The following is a 22795-nucleotide window of genomic DNA, read 5'->3' on the forward strand; positions in this document are numbered from 1 at the left end:
GAGAATCTTCGATCGATTGCTTAGTGCCATATCGATTATGCATTCACAATGCCTACACAAGAGAGAAAAGTTGCAGCCCTTGGTAAATTAGAGCATCTTTTAAATTCTCGGGGCTGCCATGGCAGAAACGTGAAAATTGAAGTGAATAAGCAGGCCTCTGGTATACAAGGTTACTCAAAACGTCTCCATGACTGGAGAAAAGGCAAGGAGATTTTTGGAGAAGCCAGCAAACATAGAGAATTCAAAGAAGACTTGGGGACTTTGGAGAGACCTGTGTGCAATCAGCACAAATGTAGATTGTCCAATGCCAACTATTGTAAATATGTGCAAACAACTTTGGATAAATTTCAATAACATGGTTCGCATTATGAATCAAAGTAGTACAACTTCCCAAGAACGAGCATCATTCCAACAACAGATCGTAGAATTCACCAAAAGTGTGCTAGGTGCTTGGGGAGAGAGTAAAGTAACACACTATATGGTAAGTTGTACAATTAAAAAATAAACTGGTGTTTTAACGTGAACTTTTTCTAATTAAATTCTATTGTCATGTGTATAGCACATAGTTTATGCGCATGGTGCATATTTCATGAACAAGTATGGATCGCTCGACATGTGGAGTACCTAAGGGATGGAGAAATCACATTATAAAGTAAGAGGGGTTTATTTCAAAAATACAAGACATGGAGGTGGAGCTTTTGCAGGAGGAACACATACAAACTATCTACAAGAGATGTTCAATTGGTTTTATCGCACAACCTTTAGAAGGGTATGGGAGCGGACCCAACAATCTAAGCTTGGGCAAGAGGCACGCAAGGCTACAAAAAGTCATGCTCAGCTTGAATAGTTACAGACCAATGCTCCCATAGGCATGGTGCTTGGTGTGCACGAATGAGGAGACAAGGGAGGCGTTGGGTTGTGCAGGCACCAGCACAAATCTAGGTAATAATGCTAAGAAAATAAGTTTAGTTAGGTTTTTTTTTGCCCTTAAAAAAAATATTAATAGTTCTTTCTCTCACTTCATTTTCATTTCACTTTTTTAGAGAGCTTGAGCTCAAGATCTACGCAGGCACCCACATAAGGACACTAGCACATCACCACGTTAGTATAATAGGCATAATCGTACATGGATATGGCACGCACCAAGAACATCGCACGTGTTACCATGCCTTCACAAAACACAGTGCAAGGCACCCACGACCACATACTAGCGACACCACGGAAGAGAGTGACCCCTTGGATTCTAGGACATGCCCAATGGGATCACCAGAGTCCAACCCTCCTCCCACAACAACACCAACGCACACACATGCAGGCCCTTCTAGTGGGAGCAAGTGCGTGAAGAAGACCCCACAATGCAACCACCCCAAAGATCAAGACAGAGAGGCCGATGATGAGAAGTTCGACTGGGTTGGTGAAAACATTCCTACATTGCGTAGCACCGCAGGTAGTAGGACCCTACTACCAGAACAGGGTCCTCTACCTACCCGAGAACAGGGTCCTCTACCTACCTACCAGAACAGGGTCCTCTACCTACCCGAGAGGAACTTGATACATAGGTACCACAACAGTAGGAGGAGGAGGATTCAGACTAGGAGAGAGACCAAGAGGAGGTTCCTGCAAGTGTGCGCAAGCGTAGAAAGGTCAAGCTCTTCAAGCCAAGGAAGTCCCAACCTCGCCAACGCACCAACACAACACAGAGAGCTCCAAGGAGAAGGATGCGCCAAGGGCATAGGGCTCTATAAGAAATCAAGTTTTATTAGAGGAACACTGAGTTGCTAATGAGAAGAGCCCCTTTCGCTAGCCCCTTTCGCTCGCACAGTGAGAGAGATTCTCCAACGATATAGAACAAAGTTCCGTGTGTAGGGGATTGCCCTTTGAAGCATTGCAAGAAGCCTCCGAGGCTTACCTTATTGGGCTTTTTGAAGACACCAACCTCCTTGCAATACATGCAAGGAGGATTACCATTTCTACCAAGGACATGCAACTAGCTCGGCGTATTCGAGGCGAGCGAAAAATTTGTACTGTTCTGGTACTGCTCCCTCAGCCACTCAAGATCATTTCTGATGCATTTATAATAAAGTTGAGTACATTGATGATGAAAAATAGTAATTTATAAGATAAAAACACCTTTAATCATGTGTAAAAATACATTATTTGTCATCCAATGCATCAGAATTGCTCCTGGAGGGCTGGGGAAGCTATGCCAAAACAGTGCGAATTTGGGCTCTACAACAGCGGTGCAGGCTCAAAATTTGCACTGTTCTAGCAATGCTCCCCCTGCTACTCTCATCAGGATCATTTCTGATCATTTATAAGAAGTTGAGTATATTGATTATTATAAACAATAATTTACAAGATAAAAATACCTTTAATCATGTGTAAAAATACAATATTTGTCATCCAATGCATTAGAATTACTCCTGAAGGGCTGGAGAAACTGTGCCAAAATAGCGCGAATTTGGGCTCTATAGCAGCAATGTAGGCTCAAAATTCGCAATGTTCTGGCACTGCTCCCCCAGGCTCCCAGGGTCAGTTCTAATGCATTTATAAAAAAATTGGTGGCACAAACTAGAAAAAACAATGATATTCTTGATGAAAATAAGTTTGTAAAAACTGTATTGTATTCATAATAAGAAGTGATACATCATCTTTACAAAAGCTTTCTTACAATATTGAGCTTCCTTCTCTTGTTATTGGGCAGAGTGTGCTCTAGGAGTGATTGGGCTATTTCTTGAGGATCCTCTATGCCTATGCTTTTGGCTGTACCTATACGAGCAAGAAGCTTACCCCTAAATCCAGAACCAAAAACATCGAGAAGGCAAGGGATTTTTTAATCAGAACTATACATTTGGTGCTCTGCGCCATAGAGGCTACACAGAGCACCTTAGAGAGGGCTTTCAAAAAGAAGAGAGCGAAGGCAGATTGAGGGGTGTAGTCCATGTGGATAATGGCGATGCCATCCCCACAGAAAGCCGACCAAGATAGTGTGCCAACGCAGCATCATGTCCATGGACCTTGGCCTAGTCTCTCTGCTGCCGCCGCCGCCTCTCCCAGCAAATGCGTCAATTTCAACCACCCTCTGCAATCAAAGGAAAAATCAAAATATTTTCCTATACATAATTACAAATGTTTCTAAGTTGTAAAAGGTCGATTATTACCTCTTGCTCAATGTCTTCTTTTGCCAAAGTGCTGGTGGGAGCGGAGAGGTCAATCGAGGACTTAGCCTCATCCTTTTTAGGTGCTTTGGTCTCCTCCATCACTCCAGCAACAAGGGTATCCTTTTCAGCCTTTAGCTTGTCTTGTAAGGTTGTGAATTCCTCCTCTGGAACTAGGGCTTGCTCCGCGGTCTCAACCACAGTTTCCTTGACCAAAGCAACTGTCTCTGCGATAGATTCTCCAAGGGGTAATATAACACTATCTAGGTGAGGACCGAGGTTGGACGTATCAAGGTCCACCTCACATTGCATGCATATAATGCCCAAGCATTCATCCATTCTCAAGCCAGCTGCCTTTTCAAGGTCATGAAGAAATAAGTATTCTTCACCTTCCACCACAATGGTGCTCAAGAGATTGATCTCAAGCTCTGGTAGCACCTTGCTCTCCTCGTGTGGGGTAGATGGTCCCGCATCTTCTACTACAGTGGGCTGTTCAGCTGCAGATTGTGCACCCTCTGGAAAGTGCTCTAATGCAAGCTGCTCTTCCATACCAGCACTCGTTCCTATTGCCTTCACTTCCTTGTCATCCCTCAAATACCCTGCCAACTGCAATGCAGGCATCTCTACCTTCCATACCAGCACTCGTTCCTATTGCCTTAACTTCCTTGTCATCCCTCAAATACCCTACCAACTGCAATGCAGGCATCTCTACCTCCTCATCCGAATCCTCATCGCGCTGATGAGGAACACAAAAGTGGCTAGCCAACGAGAGGAACCTAGTTCGTAAATTGCCCTTCCCCAACCTCTTCACCTCCTGCTTATTGAAGGTACAGTAAGCTCCTGCGAGTGATGCAGATGTCGATGAAGCGTTCAAGGCGTTGAATGTAGGGGTGGGCATATTGTTGGGCATATTGTTGAATGTACTTAAGCAGCTCAACAGGCACCCATCAATCATTGGGGAAATGGGGAAAGGAGATGGAGTGGGGAGCCAAGTATTGCTCCATGTATGCAATCTGCGTCTCATAATGTTGGGATGCAAGGGCGAGAGACTTTTCAAAGTCGACTTCACGAGCGAACATGACAAAGAGCTCGCTCTTGCCTGCCCATGGGGTGGTGGAGAGGAACTCACAGAAGTTGTCAAAGTGGGTAGCCATGTGAATGCAAAGAGATAGTGTGAGCTCGTGCTTGGTTTCTATTGCGTGAAAGAAGGCACCTTTGGCTATTTATAGTTAAAATTTAAAGTTTAACCTTTTCACACTAGACCGCTAGACAAAAAAAAAGAAGGCACCTTTGGCTATTTATAGTTAAAATTTAAAGTTTAACCTTTTCACACTAGACCGCTAGACAAAAAAAAATAACAGTTTGTAAAAATATTAAGATTTCAATTAAATAAAGATTGGTTAAAAAAGAGCCTGCTACAAAATTACAAGCATGTCATCTAATCTAAAATTGTTATAACGTCTTCATTATTTGCCTCTCTTGTGACATTTACTTCATGTTGATCTCCATCTCCTTGTTCACTTGAAAGCTCGTCATTGCCTTCACCTCGATCCTGAAACTCTTGCCCCTCACGTGCATCAAAACAGAGGCTATTTTCCCATATACCCAGTTCATCTTCAAGCTCTTCCACATGCCTACTATGTGTTGGTAGGGCTATGCACCTTGCTGCTGAAAATTCAAGGTCCACCATTTGCCATGATTCTGAGACCATGGTTGTCCCCTCCTTACGCTTCCCAATTTGTAAAAATATAGAAAGTGGCACAATAACCAGAAAGCGTAAGGGTTAATTTTAGACATGTAGTGGAATCAGATATACCTTTCTTCTCATCAACTTGAAACTTGACTCTTCCACATTGTCAAAGCCCATTGTGCTAAAGTGTTGACGTAGGTCTGCTAGGCTCCAATGCTTGCTTGCTGCCACTCGCTCAATCCATCCATTTTGCATCATCACAGCTACCTCAATATGCACAATTTCTTCTTTTGAGGCTTGAAGTGGGATCCATGTCCCGTGCTTTTGCATCCATCTTTGGTAGTGCAGACGCATGTACAAAATAGAGCGTGCCTTCAAGAACCTGAAAGACACTGTAGAATCTACTACATTGCACTTGTACACATCACCTTGATGTGACCCCTCATTAACCTCCCAACTCTCTCCTAGTAATCCTTGAATGAGGTCAGACCGTACCTCCTTACAAATATACATTGTTTTTGTTTGGTGCATTGGCATGGCATTGAACATGTGCACAAAAACATGTAAAGGACAAAACCAATTTAGCCCTACTGACCTAGATGCCTTTGAAAACTTGAGTAATGTCTTGATATCACTTACCATCTTAAACTTTAAGCATAAGATGGTCCAAGCATCAGGTTTGGGCCATTCGGAGATTGTTAAGAGGGGGGTTGGGGATCTCTTCTAGCTTGATATCACTTACCATCTTAAACTTTAAGCATAAGATGGTCCAAGCATCAGGTTTGGGCCATTCGGGGATTGTTAAGAGGGGGGTTGGGGATCTCTTCTAGCTTGCCAAATAAACTTGGTTTTTTACCTACAAAATATGAGTGAGAAAAGAAAAAGATATTATTCTGTACAAGATCACTTGGGCTTTGAGATACAAACATTGCCTCTCCAATGGATGCATGCATAGCATAGAAAACTCCAGTGAGGCTTTGGAGTGGTTGTTCCTCAACATAATTAGAGGGGAAAATATCTGTAGAGAGACATAAGAAAATGGAGAATCATAAGAAAATTTGAAACAAAAAATCCAATATTAGCATGTTGTTAAAGCTGTGTTTATATTACACTGACAATTTGAAGGAAACCTTGGTCGTTGGCCTTGAATGTACAGGTCTCCAAGGGTATACACATGTTGCACTATGGCAACCAGTCCTTCCTTCTTAGTATGCTTAAAGCCTTGTAGCCTCTTCCAATGATGTAGCATATTTCCCAATTGACGCACTCCATGTGGTCTCTTAGAGCTTGGCTGCATGTAGACCCAAGCCCCAACCGTGAATCTTGTTGGAGCCCAAACTTCATTCTCATCTCTTGTGTTATGCAGCAGCACAAGCTCTTCCACCTTCTCCCTAGGTCTTCTCACATTATTGGAAGAGGCCATGGTGGTAAGAAAAGAGAAGAAGGGAAAAGAAAAGCTTGTTTTACAACAGAGGAGTGGAGAGGAGCGAAAGTTCAGGGTTTTCAGTGCAGCAATGGAAAGCTTAAAAGAAGGTTAGAGTTTGAGAATAGGCTTCCTGAACCTAGAGTAGACTAAAGAGGGATAGAGTTTCTACAGCAATGGAGAGGGAGGGAGCTTGAGAGAGAGAGAGGGAGATTGAGAGGGAGGGAGCTTGAGAAGGAGGGAGAGCTTGAGAGGGATGGAGTTTCTGCAGCAGCAATGGAGAGCTTAGAAAAGGAAGAAAGAGGAAGAGGGAGCTTGAGAGACTGAGGGAGCTTGAGAAGGAGGGAGAGCTTGAGAGGTATGGAGTCTCTGCAGCAATGGAGAGCTTAGAAGAGGAAGAAAGAGGTTCAAAATGAGCTTTCCAAACCTAGAGTATGTTGGGGGGAAGTTTGAGAGGGAAAACACACTTTTGGGAAAAAATTAAAAATTTTCAATTTTTAGGGTTTTTAATCTGTGCGATTCTAGGTGGGGGGACCTCTAAGTTTGGGCCCAGGAGGTAGGGGGACAAGAGTAGTAATTAGGCCCCATTAGCAAACCAAAGCCTAGGCCCCCTAGGGTCAAAGAAGTCAAAAATGTGCACCCAACCCTCTTCCTATTGGTCCATTCCTAATCAAAAGTTAATCCAAGAGGCCCTCTTTGGGTCCAAAAAATTCCTAATGGGCCAAGTACAGTGCTGTGAGTTGGTGCTCTAATCGCTTCTTGTGCTCGCTAAGAAACTGCTGTTGTGCCATGTCGTAGAGACAAGCAAATGAAGAGAGAGCTCTCCTCGTTAATGCTCCCCATGCTAGTGTGAAGACCTACCGGATGGTGTTGTTACTCTTGCTGCACAGCTTGCTATACGTCTTACGCTTGTATCTCCCCATGCTGGCTGACTGTGCACGCAGTTCTATTATTGTGTTTTCATGTGTCGCACTGCTGTCATTTCGGCGTTGTGTGGCGAGGCCTTGTGGTTTCAATGCGCTCTCGTTTCTCTCCATGCCAGCAACGGTTGTGGTGCCGCTATTGTGGAGCTCAGCACTTCTGTCTATTGTGGCGCTCATGAGTTGAAGTTTTTATGGTGCTGTTGTTCATGCCCCCCACTACACGTCTTAATGGTGCTGCCCTGGTACGTTGCTTCAATTATGCATACGTCGCCTAATACACTTGTTGCATAGCTCAGCACCACAAGTCTCAACTAGCTCTGATACCAATGTTACACCTAACATGGTGTGGCGCTCCTGAGTTGAAGTTTCTATGATGTTGTTATTCTTGCCCCTCGTTACACGTCTTAATGGTGCTGCCCTTGCTACGTTGCTTCTGTTATGCCTACGTCGCCTGCCTGCCACACTTGTTCCATAGCTCATCATCAGCACCACAAGTCTCGACCTGCTCTAATACCAATGTTACACCCGCTGTGGCTTTGCAATTTCCATAGCTTCCCAGATTTGGGAGAGAGAGAGACAAAAAGACTCATTGACTTGCTTGTTCACCACCCATCCAAAGAGATAAGGTGTGTGTACACACACACACACACCCTAGTCATGTGTATGCCTGCCCATACACACTGGTCGGCCCTCCATCCGCTCGGTCACCCGGCCATCCAAAGAGATAAGGTGTGTGTACACACACACACACACCCTAGTCATGTGTATGCCTGCCCATAGACACTGGTTGGCCCTCCATCCGCTCGGTCACCCGGCCATCCTACTTTATGGCAACTTTGGCTCTTCAACCGCTAGGCATCTCACCCCTGAACCCCACAAGCCTACGCTGGTCATACTCCAATGCACTCGGACTTCGCTAGTGGTTGAGCCATAAATGTATTACATGCTACGTAACACTTATGTTTTTAGTAAGAGAGATCAATAATCTCAATAATTGTAGGCTTTTTTTACCTACATTATGAGGACTTGTGTTTTTTTTAATTATATAATTGGAACCAAATCATTTCTAGCATGGCTCACATTCATCACTTTGTCATGTGCACTCCCCAAATCCTTGGTGAGCTGATTAGTATTAGGGGATTTCAAGTCACATTTTTAAAAACATCGCATACTTAACAATGTTTAATGTGAGAGAAAAAAAAAAGCGCCAAGGCTTCATTTGTTAGATTGGACTTTTTTTAAAGCTTGAGATCACAAAATTACAAAGATCTCCATGATATCACTCATCGTCATGAAGATGCCATGTAAGATATGGACTACATTGGAAGTTGTGGATATATAAAATGGACATTCAAGTCTTGAGGAAGTTTGTAAAAGTAGTTTTGAGGAAGATTCTATGGCAGCAATATTGACTCTTTAATCCTGGACACTTAGTTAGTTAAGAAGAGGTCAAGAAGTGCTTCACATTATTATTAATTCTTCAATCTTAGATACTTTGTTAGGCAAGAAGCATTTCATGTTTGTTGATAGGCACAATGGTATGTTGGGGCAATTCAATTAGGCAATGGTAGGGGTAGAAAAGGAGGCGAAGGATGCTAATTCAATTAGGCAATGGTAGGGGTAGAAAAGGAGGCGGAGGATGCTAACACACAAGCCATTGATAATGCATAAGGCCATTGGTCCAACTAATCAATCAACCGACCCTTTTGTGAACTTAGGGGATAACAAATAGAAAAGGATTCTCCACGTCAGTTTGTTTTTTAATTGTGATAATAACGATTCATGTTCAATAATCAGTTGCATAATTTGTGATTTGGTTCATGCTTCAAGTTTTTTATCATGATAATAATGATTTATGTTCAATAATCGGGTGCATAATTTGTGATTTGGTTCACGTGTCAAGTTGGAAATAGAAGATCTATTCAGATGCGGCAAAAGACTGCAAAGGTTGATTGCCGACTTAGATGTGGGAATTTAAAGGAATGAAGAGGGTGCATGAGTGTATAAGGATGGATGAAGCCATGGGAATGAAGGATGCATGTGCGACAACAGAGAGTAAGCACACTTCATAGTATAGGTTGTGAAGGGAGAGACACAAGAAGAGGCAAGATAGGTGCAAGAGGGCAATGGAATTGATTTCAGGAGGGGCAACGTGGAAGACATGACATAAAGTGGTGTTTGGGCATGGTATTCAAAGAGGAGGGGGCTTGGGCGATTCTTGTGTGCCAGGTATGAAATTTATGAATTGAGAAAAAGAGCCCATCATCGATACACACACACACGAGACTCATCGTCTTGTGTGGTGGAGAGATTTGTCTTAAGCAGCAGCTAGATACCGATTCGCATGCAGCGCGCATACTGCCGAAACCCGTAGACTCCACACTCCCCCCTCTCCCCTCTTCTCCTGCGACTGTCTTTGTGTTGTATTCTCGTTGATCATCAATCCCCGCCATAGCCACAATCTCTGCTTCTTCCGTCGCCGTCCACCACTTGCCTTTTCCTTCCCCCCCCCCAATGGCCACTTCCCTGGCACACTCATTCTCCGGCTTGAAGCGGGCGGACGAGTTTCCAGCAGGACCACAGCCGTCCAAGCTCAGGCAATGGGCGGCTCAGCCTGCACGCCGCGGCAGGCGCAAGGTTCGCCTGGCAAGTACAAGGAGCCAAGGGGCAGATGTGGCGGAGTTGCAGACTTCTTCGAGCCCTCTTCTAGGTCAGGTTTTGCCATCTTCCCTCCTGCGCCAATTGGGAGAGTGCATGGTAAGGTCTGATGGGTGTTTTGGTTTCCTTGTGTGGGCAGTCCCGAGGCAGAAATATTGTGAAGCAACCCACAAGACAGTGCGTAGAAAGACTCGAACTGTGATGGTGGGCAATGTGGCCATCGGAAGCGAGCACCCAATTCGCGTCCAAACCATGACCACTACAGACACCACAAATGTACAGGCTACTGTTGATCAGGTATATATCCCCCCAATTCCTTTCCCCCGCTGTGCACACGCACGCGCGCATACACAGACACCCACACCCACACCCACACCCCCACCGCCACTCCCCGACCCCCTCGCCTGCCTTCTTCGTACCCCCAAAACCCACCAAAAGACCTACTTCAATGAGATCTTCATATCCCATTCTAATGGTATCAACATCTTCGCAGCCCTCATGCCTCGCTTCCATTTGCAGGTCATGCGGATTGCTGACAAAGGTGCTGACCTTGTGCGAATCACTGCTCAAGGCAAACGAGAGGCTGATGCTTGCTACGACATCAAAAACACGCTTGTGCAGAAAGGGTAAATAGCATGGGTCATTCACACTGTATGCAGTGGTTCATTTATAAACTGTTAGGAGTATGAAGCCCTGTCTAACATTTCCTCCCATTTCAAGTTCACATTTGCCACTTATTCCTAGGTTTGCAGTAATCCTCTTGTAGATCTTCTGATTCACTTGGCGGGATCATCATTTAGTTCAAGTATCATGGCCAAATTTCTTTCCAATTCTTATCATGTAACAGGCCTTTTTTTAATTTGTGCAGCGGTTCACTTTGAGATTTAAGCTTTTAATAAGTCCATGACTGACTGGCTCACTGTTGCCCCTGTGTGTGTGATCTTCCAGCTATCCCATCCCTTTGGTTGCTGATATACACTTTGCTCCTGCTGTTGCTATGAGGGTTGCAGAATGTTTTGATAAGATCCGGATTAACCCAGGAAACTTTGGTATGCCAATTGTTCCTTCATGGTGTGGTAAAATGATGATGGCTATGCCATGTATATTCAGGGAAAATTAGTTGTGTTATTCTCGCTGTTAATTGGTATGAATGCGTTCTGCAATTGACAGCTGATCGTCGAGCAAAGTTTGAGACCTTAGAGCTCACAGAGGATGATTATGAGAAAGAACTGGAGCACATTGAGAAGGTTTGTATGATTTGGAAGACACATATAATGCACAAGTTTGGAAAGTAGAAACCAGCAATATCCATGTGTCTTATGGCTTTTGCAAGCAAAGCCATAAATGTAACTCAAGATCCTTTTTAAGCTAAAGCAGCAAGTCATTTTCTGGGGAAACAATAAGATTTCCTCACATGAGTAGCTACTGCATACTCAAGGTATCGTGTTGGAACATATAATTTCAGGTTTTTACACCATTGGTAGAGAAATGCAAGCAGTATGGTCGGGCAATGCGGATTGGCACTAACCATGGCAGTCTTTCTGACCGCATCATGAGCTACTATGGTGATTCTCCTAGAGGAATGGTGTGTCTTGTAGCCTTACATCTGTGTGGTTGATGCAATGAATGGCCTCTGAGTTTTTTCCCTGCCTGGTGCAAACTGGTCTTACACAAGGAACATAAATCTATGGATTTGGATTGAGTTGCATTCGTTTTGTGAATGCATGCCAGGTGGAATCAGCATTTGAGTTTGCACGCATATGCAGAAAGTTGGACTTCCACAATTTTGTGTTTTCGATGAAAGCTAGCAATCCTGTAGTGATGGTCCAAGCATACCGGTTGCTAGTTGCGGAGATGAAAGTACAAGGCTGGGATTACCCTTTGCATTTGGGGGTGACAGAAGCAGGTGAAGGAGAGGATGGGAGAATGAAATCTGCAATTGGAATTGGTGCTCTTCTACAGGTTTGAATCCAGACTGCTGATAGATACCCTCTTCAAATACAAATAACAAGATGACTCTTTTTGAAGGAGTGCTGTATTGGTACAGGATGGGCTCGGTGATACCATCCGTGTTTCTCTCACTGAAGAACCAGAGTACGAGATCGATCCTTGCACAAGGCTTGCAAAACTTGGCATGAATGCCAGTACACTTCAAAAGGGAGTTGTAAGTTTAGCAAACCTGTTTGTACTCAATTTGCTTCAAACGTGCAGACCTTTGATTTTCCTGCAAGCCAGTAAACTGTGGTTCCTTTGTGACGTAATATTCTGAAAATAAGATCATGTTTGGGGTGGTAATTAAGGAACCGTTCGAGGAGAAGCATCGTCGTTACTTTGACTTCCAACGGCGATCAGGACAACTTCCTGTGCAGAAGGAGGTGTGTATTGAGAATTACCCATGGCCATTTTCTTTCAAATTTTTGTTAGAATGGCTATGTGTTTGATGAATTGAGTACCCTCTCTACCTGATTCCGAGCTGATTGCATCTTTGTCAGGGTGAAGAAGCTGATTACAGAGGTGTGCTTCATCGCGATGGCTCCGTTCTAATGTCAGTTTCTCTTGAGCAGTTAAAGGTATGCTATTGTTTTAGCAGTTGCAAAGTCTTTGCCTGTTTGATTTCCTGCAACTTCTCATTTCTCAAAGTAGCATTTCCTGCAACTTTTCCTTTCTCAAAGTAGCAAGTTTGATTAGTTGATTGCTTGTCATGCCAGAAGCCTGAGTTGCTGTATAAGTCATTGGCCACCAAGCTGATAGTTGGTATGCCATTTAAGGTAGGAACTAGATAAGGTGATTCTATTAATCAAGTAACTGTTGTATCTATAGAGTGGTTTTTCTGACTTTAGAGTGGTTTTGCTGAGGTTGAAATAAGTGTGTGGTGTCCTACAGGACCTTGCAACTATTGACACTATATTGCTGAGGAAACTGCCTCTGGTTGAAGACAAAGAAGCAGTCAGTTTCTCTCTCTCTCTCTCTCTCTCTCTCTCTCTCTCTCTTTGCTCATTGGATAGATCGTTTGCAATGCCCTGGCCCTGGAGCAGAGGCTCTCTGTCTCTTTCATGTGTATCGCGACAAGCATGTGCGTGGCCTGGCTGTGCACACAAGTGTACAGCAAAAGGCATACTTCAAGCCCATTTGTTGTAGTCACTGGTATTTCTATCATGTCTGTACGATTGAAGGGGGCTTGTTCTTTGCAATTCCTAACTTCTTTATCATTGCTCTTTTGCAGAGATTGGCTATCAAACGGCTCATAGATATAAGCATAGGAGTTTTAACTCCTTTGTCAGAACAGTTAACCAAGCCTCTTCCAAATGCTATGGTGCTTGTTACTTTGGAGGAGTTCTCATCCGGTGCTCACAAGCTTTTGCCTGCAGGTGAGGAAATTCTTAAGAGGCATGCTACCTGAAGCTGCTGAGGGGATTGTCTTTACAAAATGGCATCTCAGGTACTGAAATATTGGATCACAGGGACTCGTCTTGCGATAACACTCCGAGGAGATGAGTCATATGAAGAGTTTGCTGCCTTGAAAGGTGCGGATGCCACCATGCTGCTGCTGAATATGCCTAGAAATGATGAGAAAGTCAGCCGTGTACATGCTTCTCGCAGGTAGATTACCAGCTCTTATGCTTGCTTCATAAAATGTGATGTTTCATAGAAACTTTTGGTATTTCTTTAGGAGCTGAACCCTTGTTTCCAGGCTATTTGAGTATCTGCAAGAAAACAATCTCAACTTCCCTGTCATCCATCATTTGCAGTACCCTGCAGGCATTGACAGGTCGGTATCCACGGAAGACGTCAAACTTGTTTTCACCAGTTTACTTATTTCCTTCAATCCTTACATAAAGTCATTCGAGCTTTCATCTCGTATAGATGACTGCTTACTACTGTGGTTTGTCCTGATTCTATTTTTTAATTTGCCCAGAGATGAGCTGGTCATTAGTGCTGGCAGTGAAGCAGGCGCATTGCTTGTAGATGGCTTGGGTGATGGAGTGTTTCTAGAAGCTTCTGATCATGATTTTGATTTCCTTCGAACAACAGCCTTTGGAATGCTGCAGGGCTGCCGCATGCGGAACACAAAAACGGTACGTTTGCAAATGATCTAGTGCCCCACAAAAAAAAAAAAAAATTCAAAAAACAAAAAGTTGACTCTAGATAGACATTCTGATAACCTTGTGCACTTATCCGTTCAGGAATACGTTTCATGTCCGTCGTGTGGCCGGACCCTCTTTGATCTGCAAGAAATAAGCGCTGAAATCAGAGAGAGAACATCGCATTTGCCTGGTGTTTCTGTGAGCTCTTCCACCCAGCCTTCTACTTGTGGATACCTTAGCAGTTTGAACGAGACTTTTGAACTCATTTTGTGGATGCAGATTGCCATAATGGGCTGCATAGTTAATGGACCTGGAGAGATGGCTGATGCAGATTTTGGTTATGTTGGAGGTGCTCCAGGGAAGATTGATCTTTATGTTGGAAAGGTATATCCTGCATACCAGGTTTTAGTTACTTACTATGATGTTCCAATGTTGGATAACTCTTTGACATTTCGACTCATGGGTGCAGACGGTGGTAAAGAGAGGCATTGAAATGGAAAAGGCCACAGATGCCCTGATCCAATTGATCAAGGATCATGGCCGATGGGTGGAACCTCCAGCTGAAGAGTGAGATGGCTGTAAATCACGGTATGGGTTCAATATATTGTGCAAACAGAAGTGCTCCGTCTTTTGGAAATGCTCTGTTTGCTCTACAGAAGTGTATACTATTGGGCTGCAGTGTGATTCTTTGAGTGATCACCATTTTTATTAGTACGACCCTAATTTAGATGTTGCTAAGGGGGTCCTTTCTATGCAGTGATCACATCTTATGTATTATGTCTCACACCTAATGCAGTGCTTTAAATAAAGAATTTGATGTGTGTTCGGATGGCATTTTACATGTTTTCTTTACAAAATTATTTCATGTTTTGCAAGGTCGTGTAATGTATGTCATGCGTCGGGTGTTGTGTGTACAGTTCAATCTGGATGTCATGTGTTGTGAAACCTGCTTTCCCAGTGCTTGGGCGAGTATTTGAGCAAGGTTGAACTGATATATGAGGAGTGTCTTTGCAAATTGCATTTAGGGGCACCTCAACGAAATTGTCTATGGGTAAAACTATTTGAAAAGCTTTATGTATTCTGCACTTGAAAGGGGGGAAGGCAAGCTTAGAAGTTGTGGGGTGTTAAGTTATTAGCTGGGCTTACCCAAGGCTTTGCACCTCCATTGCATTAATCCATCCAATGAATGGCTTAAAAAATACCAGGAGGAGAATGTGAGATCCTTCTGTGGTAGCAACTTGAGTGCCCACTTGAATGAAACCCGGACAATTGAAGAGTACCATCAGGCTTTTGCCCTTCTCCTTAAATATTCCCGTCAATTGGATGAAGAGCAGCTGATGGCCAAGTTCATTCGGGGAATGAACGAGCCATTGGATACTTTAGTCAAGAATGCAAAACCTATTTCAATGGCCGAAGCAATAAGAATGGCAAAGGATTTCGCCAAAGCCTTTGATGTCAAAGTCGCGCCAAAGCCAGCACTATCACCTTTCAAAAGGTTTTTATTCCCAGAAGGTGATTCCGACCTTCCTCCGCCTAAAAGATATCAGGGTCAAACCCAGGATATGGGAAGTTCCAGAATGGAAGAAATGTCCTTTTCCCGAAACTTAATTCCCTGGATTTCAACTTCAGAAGTTCCACCCTTGAACAAGAGAGTGAAATGCTATAACTGTCAAGGATTTGGACATCGCAGCATGGATTGTCCAACTCCTTTTGGATCAAGGTTTTCAGTGCAGGAAAATCAGGGATCAAGATTCCAGACTCCAGCCCCTTCCTTCGAGAGTAATCACGGTTCTATCCGCCAAAATCAAGAAAATCCGAGAGGTAGAACCTCTATCCAACCTGCAGTTTTAATCCAAAATAATGCAAGACCTCCACCTTAGAATAGGGAAAGTCAAAGAGAGTTGTTCCCAAATCGGTCGTCCACTTTCAAGGCAGTAACGTTGGAAGTGATAGAAGAAGAAGAAGATGAAAGAGATCATACTCCACCTGCGAGATGAGGACATTTCGCGTTTTTTAAGTGGGGTAGAATGTAAGATTCCTTCCCAACCTCTCAGGATGTCCAATATCTTTCCTTGTAGTCAAATCCCTCTTCAGAAATATAAAAGATCTTATTTCTATCAATTTTGGTCTAGAGAGAAAATTTTCTAGAGAGTGGTAATTCAGTTTTTAAATATTTTTGGATAGAAAAATATCTCTTATTAAAATAGGTTCCCATGAAACAGAAGTTCAAAAAGATTTCCAGAAGGTGCATTAGAAATTAAGTATAATTTGTTCAAGAGGCATTATCTTGAGGGTCAAGATTTTTTTGAAATTTTAAATTAAGGTTCTTATGGACCAATAAGATTCATCCAAATGTAGGGAGGAGATAAATGAAGAAATAAAAGGAAAATCTTCCAAAAATGAGTAAATACTCACATAAGATGAAGAATTGATTAAGGACAAGATTAATAGTTAAAAAAGAGAGATATTTAGAAGTAATGATGTATCTTTGACACCTCAATATGGGGGAATTTTCCTCATGAAGGAGCCGCCTATTTCACATGCTTGAATGAGTTTTAAACTCCCAAATAATGAGATATTTTTATCTCTCCTCTCTCCTAGATCCAAAAAGTGAGCAAAATTGACCTAAAAATGGTCAAAAATTGACCAAACTAATTCGAAAAATTATAGAATCAGTTTGCTTGGTTAGAAGCTTACTTTTTCCTATAAATAGAAGCCTTCTCCTTTGTTGAAACTCAATAGTGTTTTTGCATTGTTACCCTGCCTCTCCCAAGTGCCAAAAAGAATGAATTTTACTCATAATTCATTAGTTTTTTACCTTTCCTCTTCCAAAAGATTGGTGGCCACTCTTGTTTCCAAACAAGAGTAGAACCCTCAAACCATCAAGCCAAAGGAAAGCTCTCAAATTATCAATGTAAGTTAGAGATTCTTCTCTTTTCTATTCTTTTATGGTTTTTATGGTTTTTTTTATGATTTTTGTCTTTTCTAAATTAAAAATGATGTTATGCCTCATTGTAAAAAGGCATTCCTCTCTCTTCTCTAGTAAATCTAACCATTCTTTATCCTAGATGAATGATTAATGAATAAAATCAAGTTTTTCAAAATGTTTCTCTTAAATAAATAGAAAAATATTTACTTTAAAATGATTTAAATACTCTTGGTGCACTCCTAATTAATTTTAGAGACTTAAAAATTAAAAAATGATCATCCATACAAAAAAGGTTATGATAAAATTTTTTGAAAATTTGTGAAATAAATTTTATCTTTTATTAATCAAAAAGAGTAATCCCCATCGTTAGAGTATTCTAAAAGTGTTATTTTCATTCATGCATAAAAAGATGCATATTCATTAATTTTTATAAAAGAATGATTTTTAATAGAATTAAATTTTATGAACGATACTTATTGATAATTTTTTAATTATGAAAGTATTACTTTCTTCATTATGGATTTTTATGCTTAAAATAATGTATAAAAGTATTTTTTTAATTACAAAAGAGTTACTTTCATCATATTGATTTTTATGCATAAAAGTATGCATAAAAGAATATTTTTTTATTATAAAAGTGTTACGTTTATCATTATTGATTTTTATGCATAAAAGAATATTTTTTTATTATAAAAGTGTTACTTTTATCATTATTGATTTCTATGCATAAAAGTATGCATAAAAGAATATGTTTTTATTATAAAAGTGTTACTTTTATCATAAATGATTTTTATGCATAAAGGTTATATTTTTATAGTAAAAGTGTGATTTTCGTCATAAATGATTTGTATGCATAAACATATGCATAAAAGATATATTTTTTATATAAAAAGAGTGATTTTCATCATAAATGATTTGTATGCATAAACATATGTATAAAAGATATATTTTTTATATTAAAAGTGATTTTTATCATAAATGAATTGTATGCATAAACATATGCATAAAAGATATATATATATTTTATTAAAAGTGTGATTTTCATCATAAATGGATTTTATGCATAAATTAGATGCATAAGAGAAATTCTTTTATTCTAAAAGTGTAATTCTTACTAAATTGGATTTATGCATGGAAAGATGTATAAAGAATTTATTTTAATCTAAAAGTGTTATTTTTATCAATTTTGATTTTATGCATAAATAGATGTATAAAGAATTTTATTTTTAATTCAAAAGTTATTTTCATCAATTTTGATTTTGTGCATAGAAAGATGCATAAAGAATTTTATTTTTAATTCAAAAGAGTTATTTTCATCAATTTTGATTTTGTGCATAGAAAGATACATAAAGAATTTTATTTTTAATTCAAAAGAGTTATTTTTATTAATTTTGATTTTATGCATAGAAAGATGCATAAAGAATTTATTTTTAATTCAAAAGAGTTATTTTCATCAATTTTGATTTTATGCATAGAAAGATGCATAAAGAATTTTATTTTTAATTCAAAAGAGTTATTTTCATCAATTTTGATTTTTTGCATAGAAAGATGCATAAAGAATTTTATTTTTAATTTAAAAGAGTTATTCTTATCAATTTTGATTTTATGCATAGAAAGATGCATAAAAGATTTATTTTTATTTTGAAAGTATTATTTTCATTGAAATTAAATTTATGCATGGTTAGATGCATAAAAGATTTATTTTTATTATAAAAGTATTATTCTCATTAAAATAGAATTTATGCATAGTAAAATGCATAAAAGGTTTATTTTTAATTCGAAAGTGTTATTTTTCTTAAAATTGAACTTATGCCTAAATAGATGTATAAAAGGATTTTTATAAAAGTGTTATTCCTACTAAAGTTGTCTTTATGCCTAATTAGATGCGTAAAGAATCTTTATATCAAAAAATTAGAATTCTCTTACATTCTATAAATAGATGTGATAAGATGTGATAGAAATCAGATAGATGTAAATGAATGTGGATGTATGGATGTGGTTGTATGGATATATGTATGTGGATGTGGATGTATGAATGAGGATGTGAAAATGAATGTATGAATGTGAATGTGGATAGGGATATATGAATGTGGAATGTGGATATGGATGTATGGGATGCGAATGTGAATGTGGATGTATGAATGTGGGCATGGATGTGGATGTATGGATGTAGATATGGAATGTGGATGTGGAAATGGATGTATGCATGTGGATGTGGATATGGATATATGAATGTGGATGTGGATGTATGCATGTGGATGTGGATGTGGAAATGGATGTATGGATGTGGATGTGAATATGAATGTATGAATGTGGATATGGATGTATGGATGTGTATGTATGAATGCGGATGTGGAATTGAATGTATGATGTGGATGTACGAATGTGGATGTGTGTAGAATAATAAATGCGAATGTGTATGTGAAATGATGTGTCGTCGATATGAGTGAATGAATGAGATGTGATGACATGTGAATTGGGATGCAAATATATGATAAGTGATGTGAATGAATCTGTGTGGTGATGAGATGAAAAATGATGTGATTAGATAAGAATGAGTACACATATGAATGGAATGTGGAATAAGTAATGTGGACTGATGAGGGATAATGTGGAAAGACGAGAGTTCAATATAGAAACTGTATTTGTGACCTATTTGTAAATGACTGTTTTATGTCAAGAATGTTGGGGAAGCATTTTGACCATCTCGTGATTAAGTTCGTTGGAGACCTAACTGATAAAGTTGCAACTGCTGTGACGAAGAGTCAATGGAGGACGTCTCGCATAGCAAGGTCGGTGGAGATCTTGACCAGCCTCGGTTCGATTTAAATGTGGTGAGCTTCCGGTATGGTGGATGAGGGACCAAGGAAGCGGCCTATGAGTGAAGCGCTAGGTGACTTGCGAAGGATCCTAGAGGGTGCTGACCATACGGTGCTCGGACTCTGGGTCACCGAAGATACCCACACGTGCATCTCGTGGAAGATATTGGAACAAGGAGTAAGTTGTTTTCTGAAACCGGGCATGGATCTGGTTGATTGACCTTGCTGGTCCTCAAACGGATGAGTCCATGGCTCTTTTATATGAATGTGTTGGTTAATCTTACTGATCTTCAACGAAGATTCCATCTTGATTTGTATAAGTGATTATATTGCCGGGTACTATGGTCTAGGAACTATTGAAAAGGCCCTTGAGTGGACAGGTGGTGAGCATTCTGGTTGCCAATGATGCCATAGATACTCCAATGAAGGAATGATTGAAAATAAGGACTCAACCAGAGATTTTGAGGATTGTGATCAGTGACACAATGGTTTCATTAAAGGATTGTTTTAAAGATAGCTAATGTTGAGAAAAAGGTAATTTCATATTGGGTGTGTAAGTGGTGTGACTAGTTTATGTTTGCATGAACATCCGGCTAGGGGACCTGGGAACTCTTTTCCCTGGTACTCGGGACAAAACCTAACCAAATTCTAAATTGGATCCCATCTTCACTACAGTGGTTGGGTGGTTGGCTAACCCATGGGACTGGATGGGGTTAGGCTGGAGGACTGATGGATCCGTAAATCGCGACTCAATTTCTATTTAGTTCGATAGATGAAGTAAATTTCGGACAAAAATTGTTCTATGGAAAAAGAATCAACGGTTGTGCCTCTCGATGAGGAAAAAAGCGTTAGTCTCTATGATCCAAGTGCAATCTGTCCTTTGATCTGACTATGAAACTTACGAGTTCGGTCAGATCAGTTCAGTTAATTAAGGCTTTTGACTACATTAGGGAAAAGTTATCCTGGTGGAATCGCCCGTGCTTTCCGAGCAAAGGAAGTTTTTTCGGGTTCGGTTTTGGAAAAATCGATGGATTAGTCTCTTGTCCGGATATCCGTGGGCGAGGCCCGGAGTGTGGGACCTTGCCCCGCGCGCAAGAAGTACTACTTCCGCTGCTAGCACCTCTGAAATTGTTGCGTGGTGGGGACAGGGATCTTACACTAGTGGAGCAAGTAGGGAGCAATCACTCCTCCACCAACTAGGGGGGGTACTAGAATTTTGGAGCTTTAAGGAGAAAATGTCCAAGAAGGCTATAAATGAAAACACCTACCTAAAAATGTCTTTCCCTCATAACTTGGCTCTAGATACCATGTTAAAGAAATGGTTGAGAATGCATGTGATCTAGGGAGGCTCAAAGCTAAGAGTTGATTCGATTATCATAATGAATGTAAATGCTAGAAATTGATCAAATACAAGGGAGAGTATGTCATAAACTCTTCATGTCGTGATTGCCTTGGAAAAGCGGTACAAAGAGGGATTAGGTACACAGCATGAAGACTTAGCCCCAACTCTTTCCTTGAGAACCGGAGTCACCAAGAGGGTGAGAAGGCTTGATTGGGAGATCGGCAAGCACAAAGAGCTTCATGGACAACAATTAGATTGAAGATACAAAGGCAAAGGGATTCAAGTGTTGTGTAAAAGCAATAATTATGATGCATAGTAGTCTCTTATGGCACTGATTTGGATTGAGATTTTTCAATAATTTACCAAGGTCATGTCAAAATTTGGTTAAAAATACTATGGGAAAGCGTATTCTTGATGCATTGAGAAGCTATGGGTATACTGGAATGTGCATATGCAATGGGATGCAAGTTTGATGCTTACCCCCAGTGACATTTTGGCATAAACTGCAGCTTTCATAAAACTAAAATTCTATCCCAGGGCTTTTTAATTGAGCCTACTTTGGATATTGGGGCTTATTTTATATCATTTGGTCTTCCATAGAACCCTTAACCCTTATTTTATATCATTTGGACTTCCATAGAACCCTTAACCACCCCATTCAAATCTCTCATTAAGGAGCTACGCCAATTTCTTTACCGACGCTGGGTCGTACAGGATAGTTTGTGAACGGAGCGCCGGATTGCAAATCCAACTTCGTCATTGTGTTTCCCACTACCCATATATGCTACTACCAAATTTCAAGTCATTTGGATCATCAGGGTGTGATTGGTAGCTCAATTTAGCTCACCGGCATAAAAGTCAAAACCCTAATTCAAAAAAATGGGTTGGGGCTATTTTATGAGTGTTTGCATAGCCTTTTAGTACTCCCTAAGGGCTACATCTAGATCCATCAAGCTCCCAATTCTCATATCGTTTGCTATCCCACTTGGCAAGGTCAACCGCCGCCGCAAGCAGAAACCCTCATTCAATCATAGCCTATTTTGTATGTTGCCCAAGTGTTTACGTATTGTGAGATTAATCCCTTAAACCTTCAAGAAGAGCCATTGAACATCTTAATCCATTACTATTTGGGTGGTCAACCAATAAAGTTGACTTTTTCAAAAAGTCAAAATAGAGAGTACTTTCCTTTAAACTAAAGTCAAACCTCTCATAGGGTTGTTAGTACTCTTCAAGAGCTTCCCATCGAGCTATAGAGCATGCCATTTGGATCAGCTGTTGGGAATTTATGGTCATTTCCTTATTTTTTAGCTGTAATCACAAAAGTCAAAATAGATAATATTTTTCCGTTGATTAAAGAAAAATTGATCATATGGTTGTGTAGTACTCTTAGAGCTTTCCATAGAACCCAAGATCATGTAATTCCAGTATCATTAGAGTGGTCAAACATCCAAATTATATTTTGTTGAATTTTTGCTTTTAAAAAAGTCAAAACAAAGAGCATTTTCGCTTTGACCGGGCACAAAGCAAGTTGAAATTGGCAAGTGCATCTCAATTGCTTTCTAACAAGCCTTAGTTCACTTGATTGTAGTATTTCTATCATCTGATGTCTCATCTGAGAAGCCATGGAAGATTATGATACTCATGATGATGAGAGATATGACTATGAGGGTGATTGCTATAGCACCGGCAATGGTAGTTGCACCAATGAAGATGAAGATTGCATGGGTTTTGCCATTGAGGATTACACTCCCAATGGGAATGGTAGCAA

The 22795-nt window shown here is 40.6% G+C and overlaps 1 protein-coding gene across 1 annotated transcript; it reads left to right on the forward strand.

The window, feature by feature from the left end:
• Positions 1-9315: 9315 nt before the first annotated feature.
• Positions 9316-14771, forward strand: LOC147632084 (4-hydroxy-3-methylbut-2-en-1-yl diphosphate synthase (ferredoxin), chloroplastic-like). The gene is made up of 19 exons (XM_086808658.1): positions 9316-9904; positions 9992-10149; positions 10372-10478; positions 10801-10901; positions 11023-11099; positions 11318-11437; positions 11584-11814; positions 11900-12016; positions 12153-12227; positions 12345-12422; positions 12561-12620; positions 12736-12798; positions 13076-13220; positions 13314-13452; positions 13544-13621; positions 13769-13928; positions 14037-14135; positions 14217-14321; positions 14407-14771. Exons 1-19 carry the CDS (start codon positions 9709-9711, stop codon positions 14506-14508), a joined length of 2211 nt encoding a protein of 736 aa, XP_086664784.1. The 5' UTR covers positions 9316-9708; the 3' UTR covers positions 14509-14771.
• Positions 14772-22795: the final 8024 nt, after the last annotated feature.

Source organism: Cibotium barometz, chromosome 14 (genome assembly GCF_041138505.1).
Source record: "Cibotium barometz isolate CiBa-2024 chromosome 14, ASM4113850v1, whole genome shotgun sequence".
Classification (NCBI taxonomy): domain Eukaryota; kingdom Viridiplantae; phylum Streptophyta; class Polypodiopsida; order Cyatheales; family Cibotiaceae; genus Cibotium; species Cibotium barometz.

What these genes read in the sequence shown, in the direction of transcription:
- LOC147632084 (XM_086808658.1), top strand. Translation starts at nt 9,709, where the DNA reads ATGGCCACTTCCCTGGCACACTCATTCTCCGGCTTGAAGCGGGCGGAC. An exon ending in TACAGGCTACTGTTGATCAG is followed by an intron (nt 10,150 to 10,371) that starts GTATATATCCCC and finishes TTCCATTTGCAG; the next exon opens with GTCATGCGGATTGCTGACAA. An exon ending in TCACAAGCTTTTGCCTGCAG is followed by an intron (nt 13,221 to 13,313) that starts GTGAGGAAATTC and finishes ATTGGATCACAG; the next exon opens with GGACTCGTCTTGCGATAACA.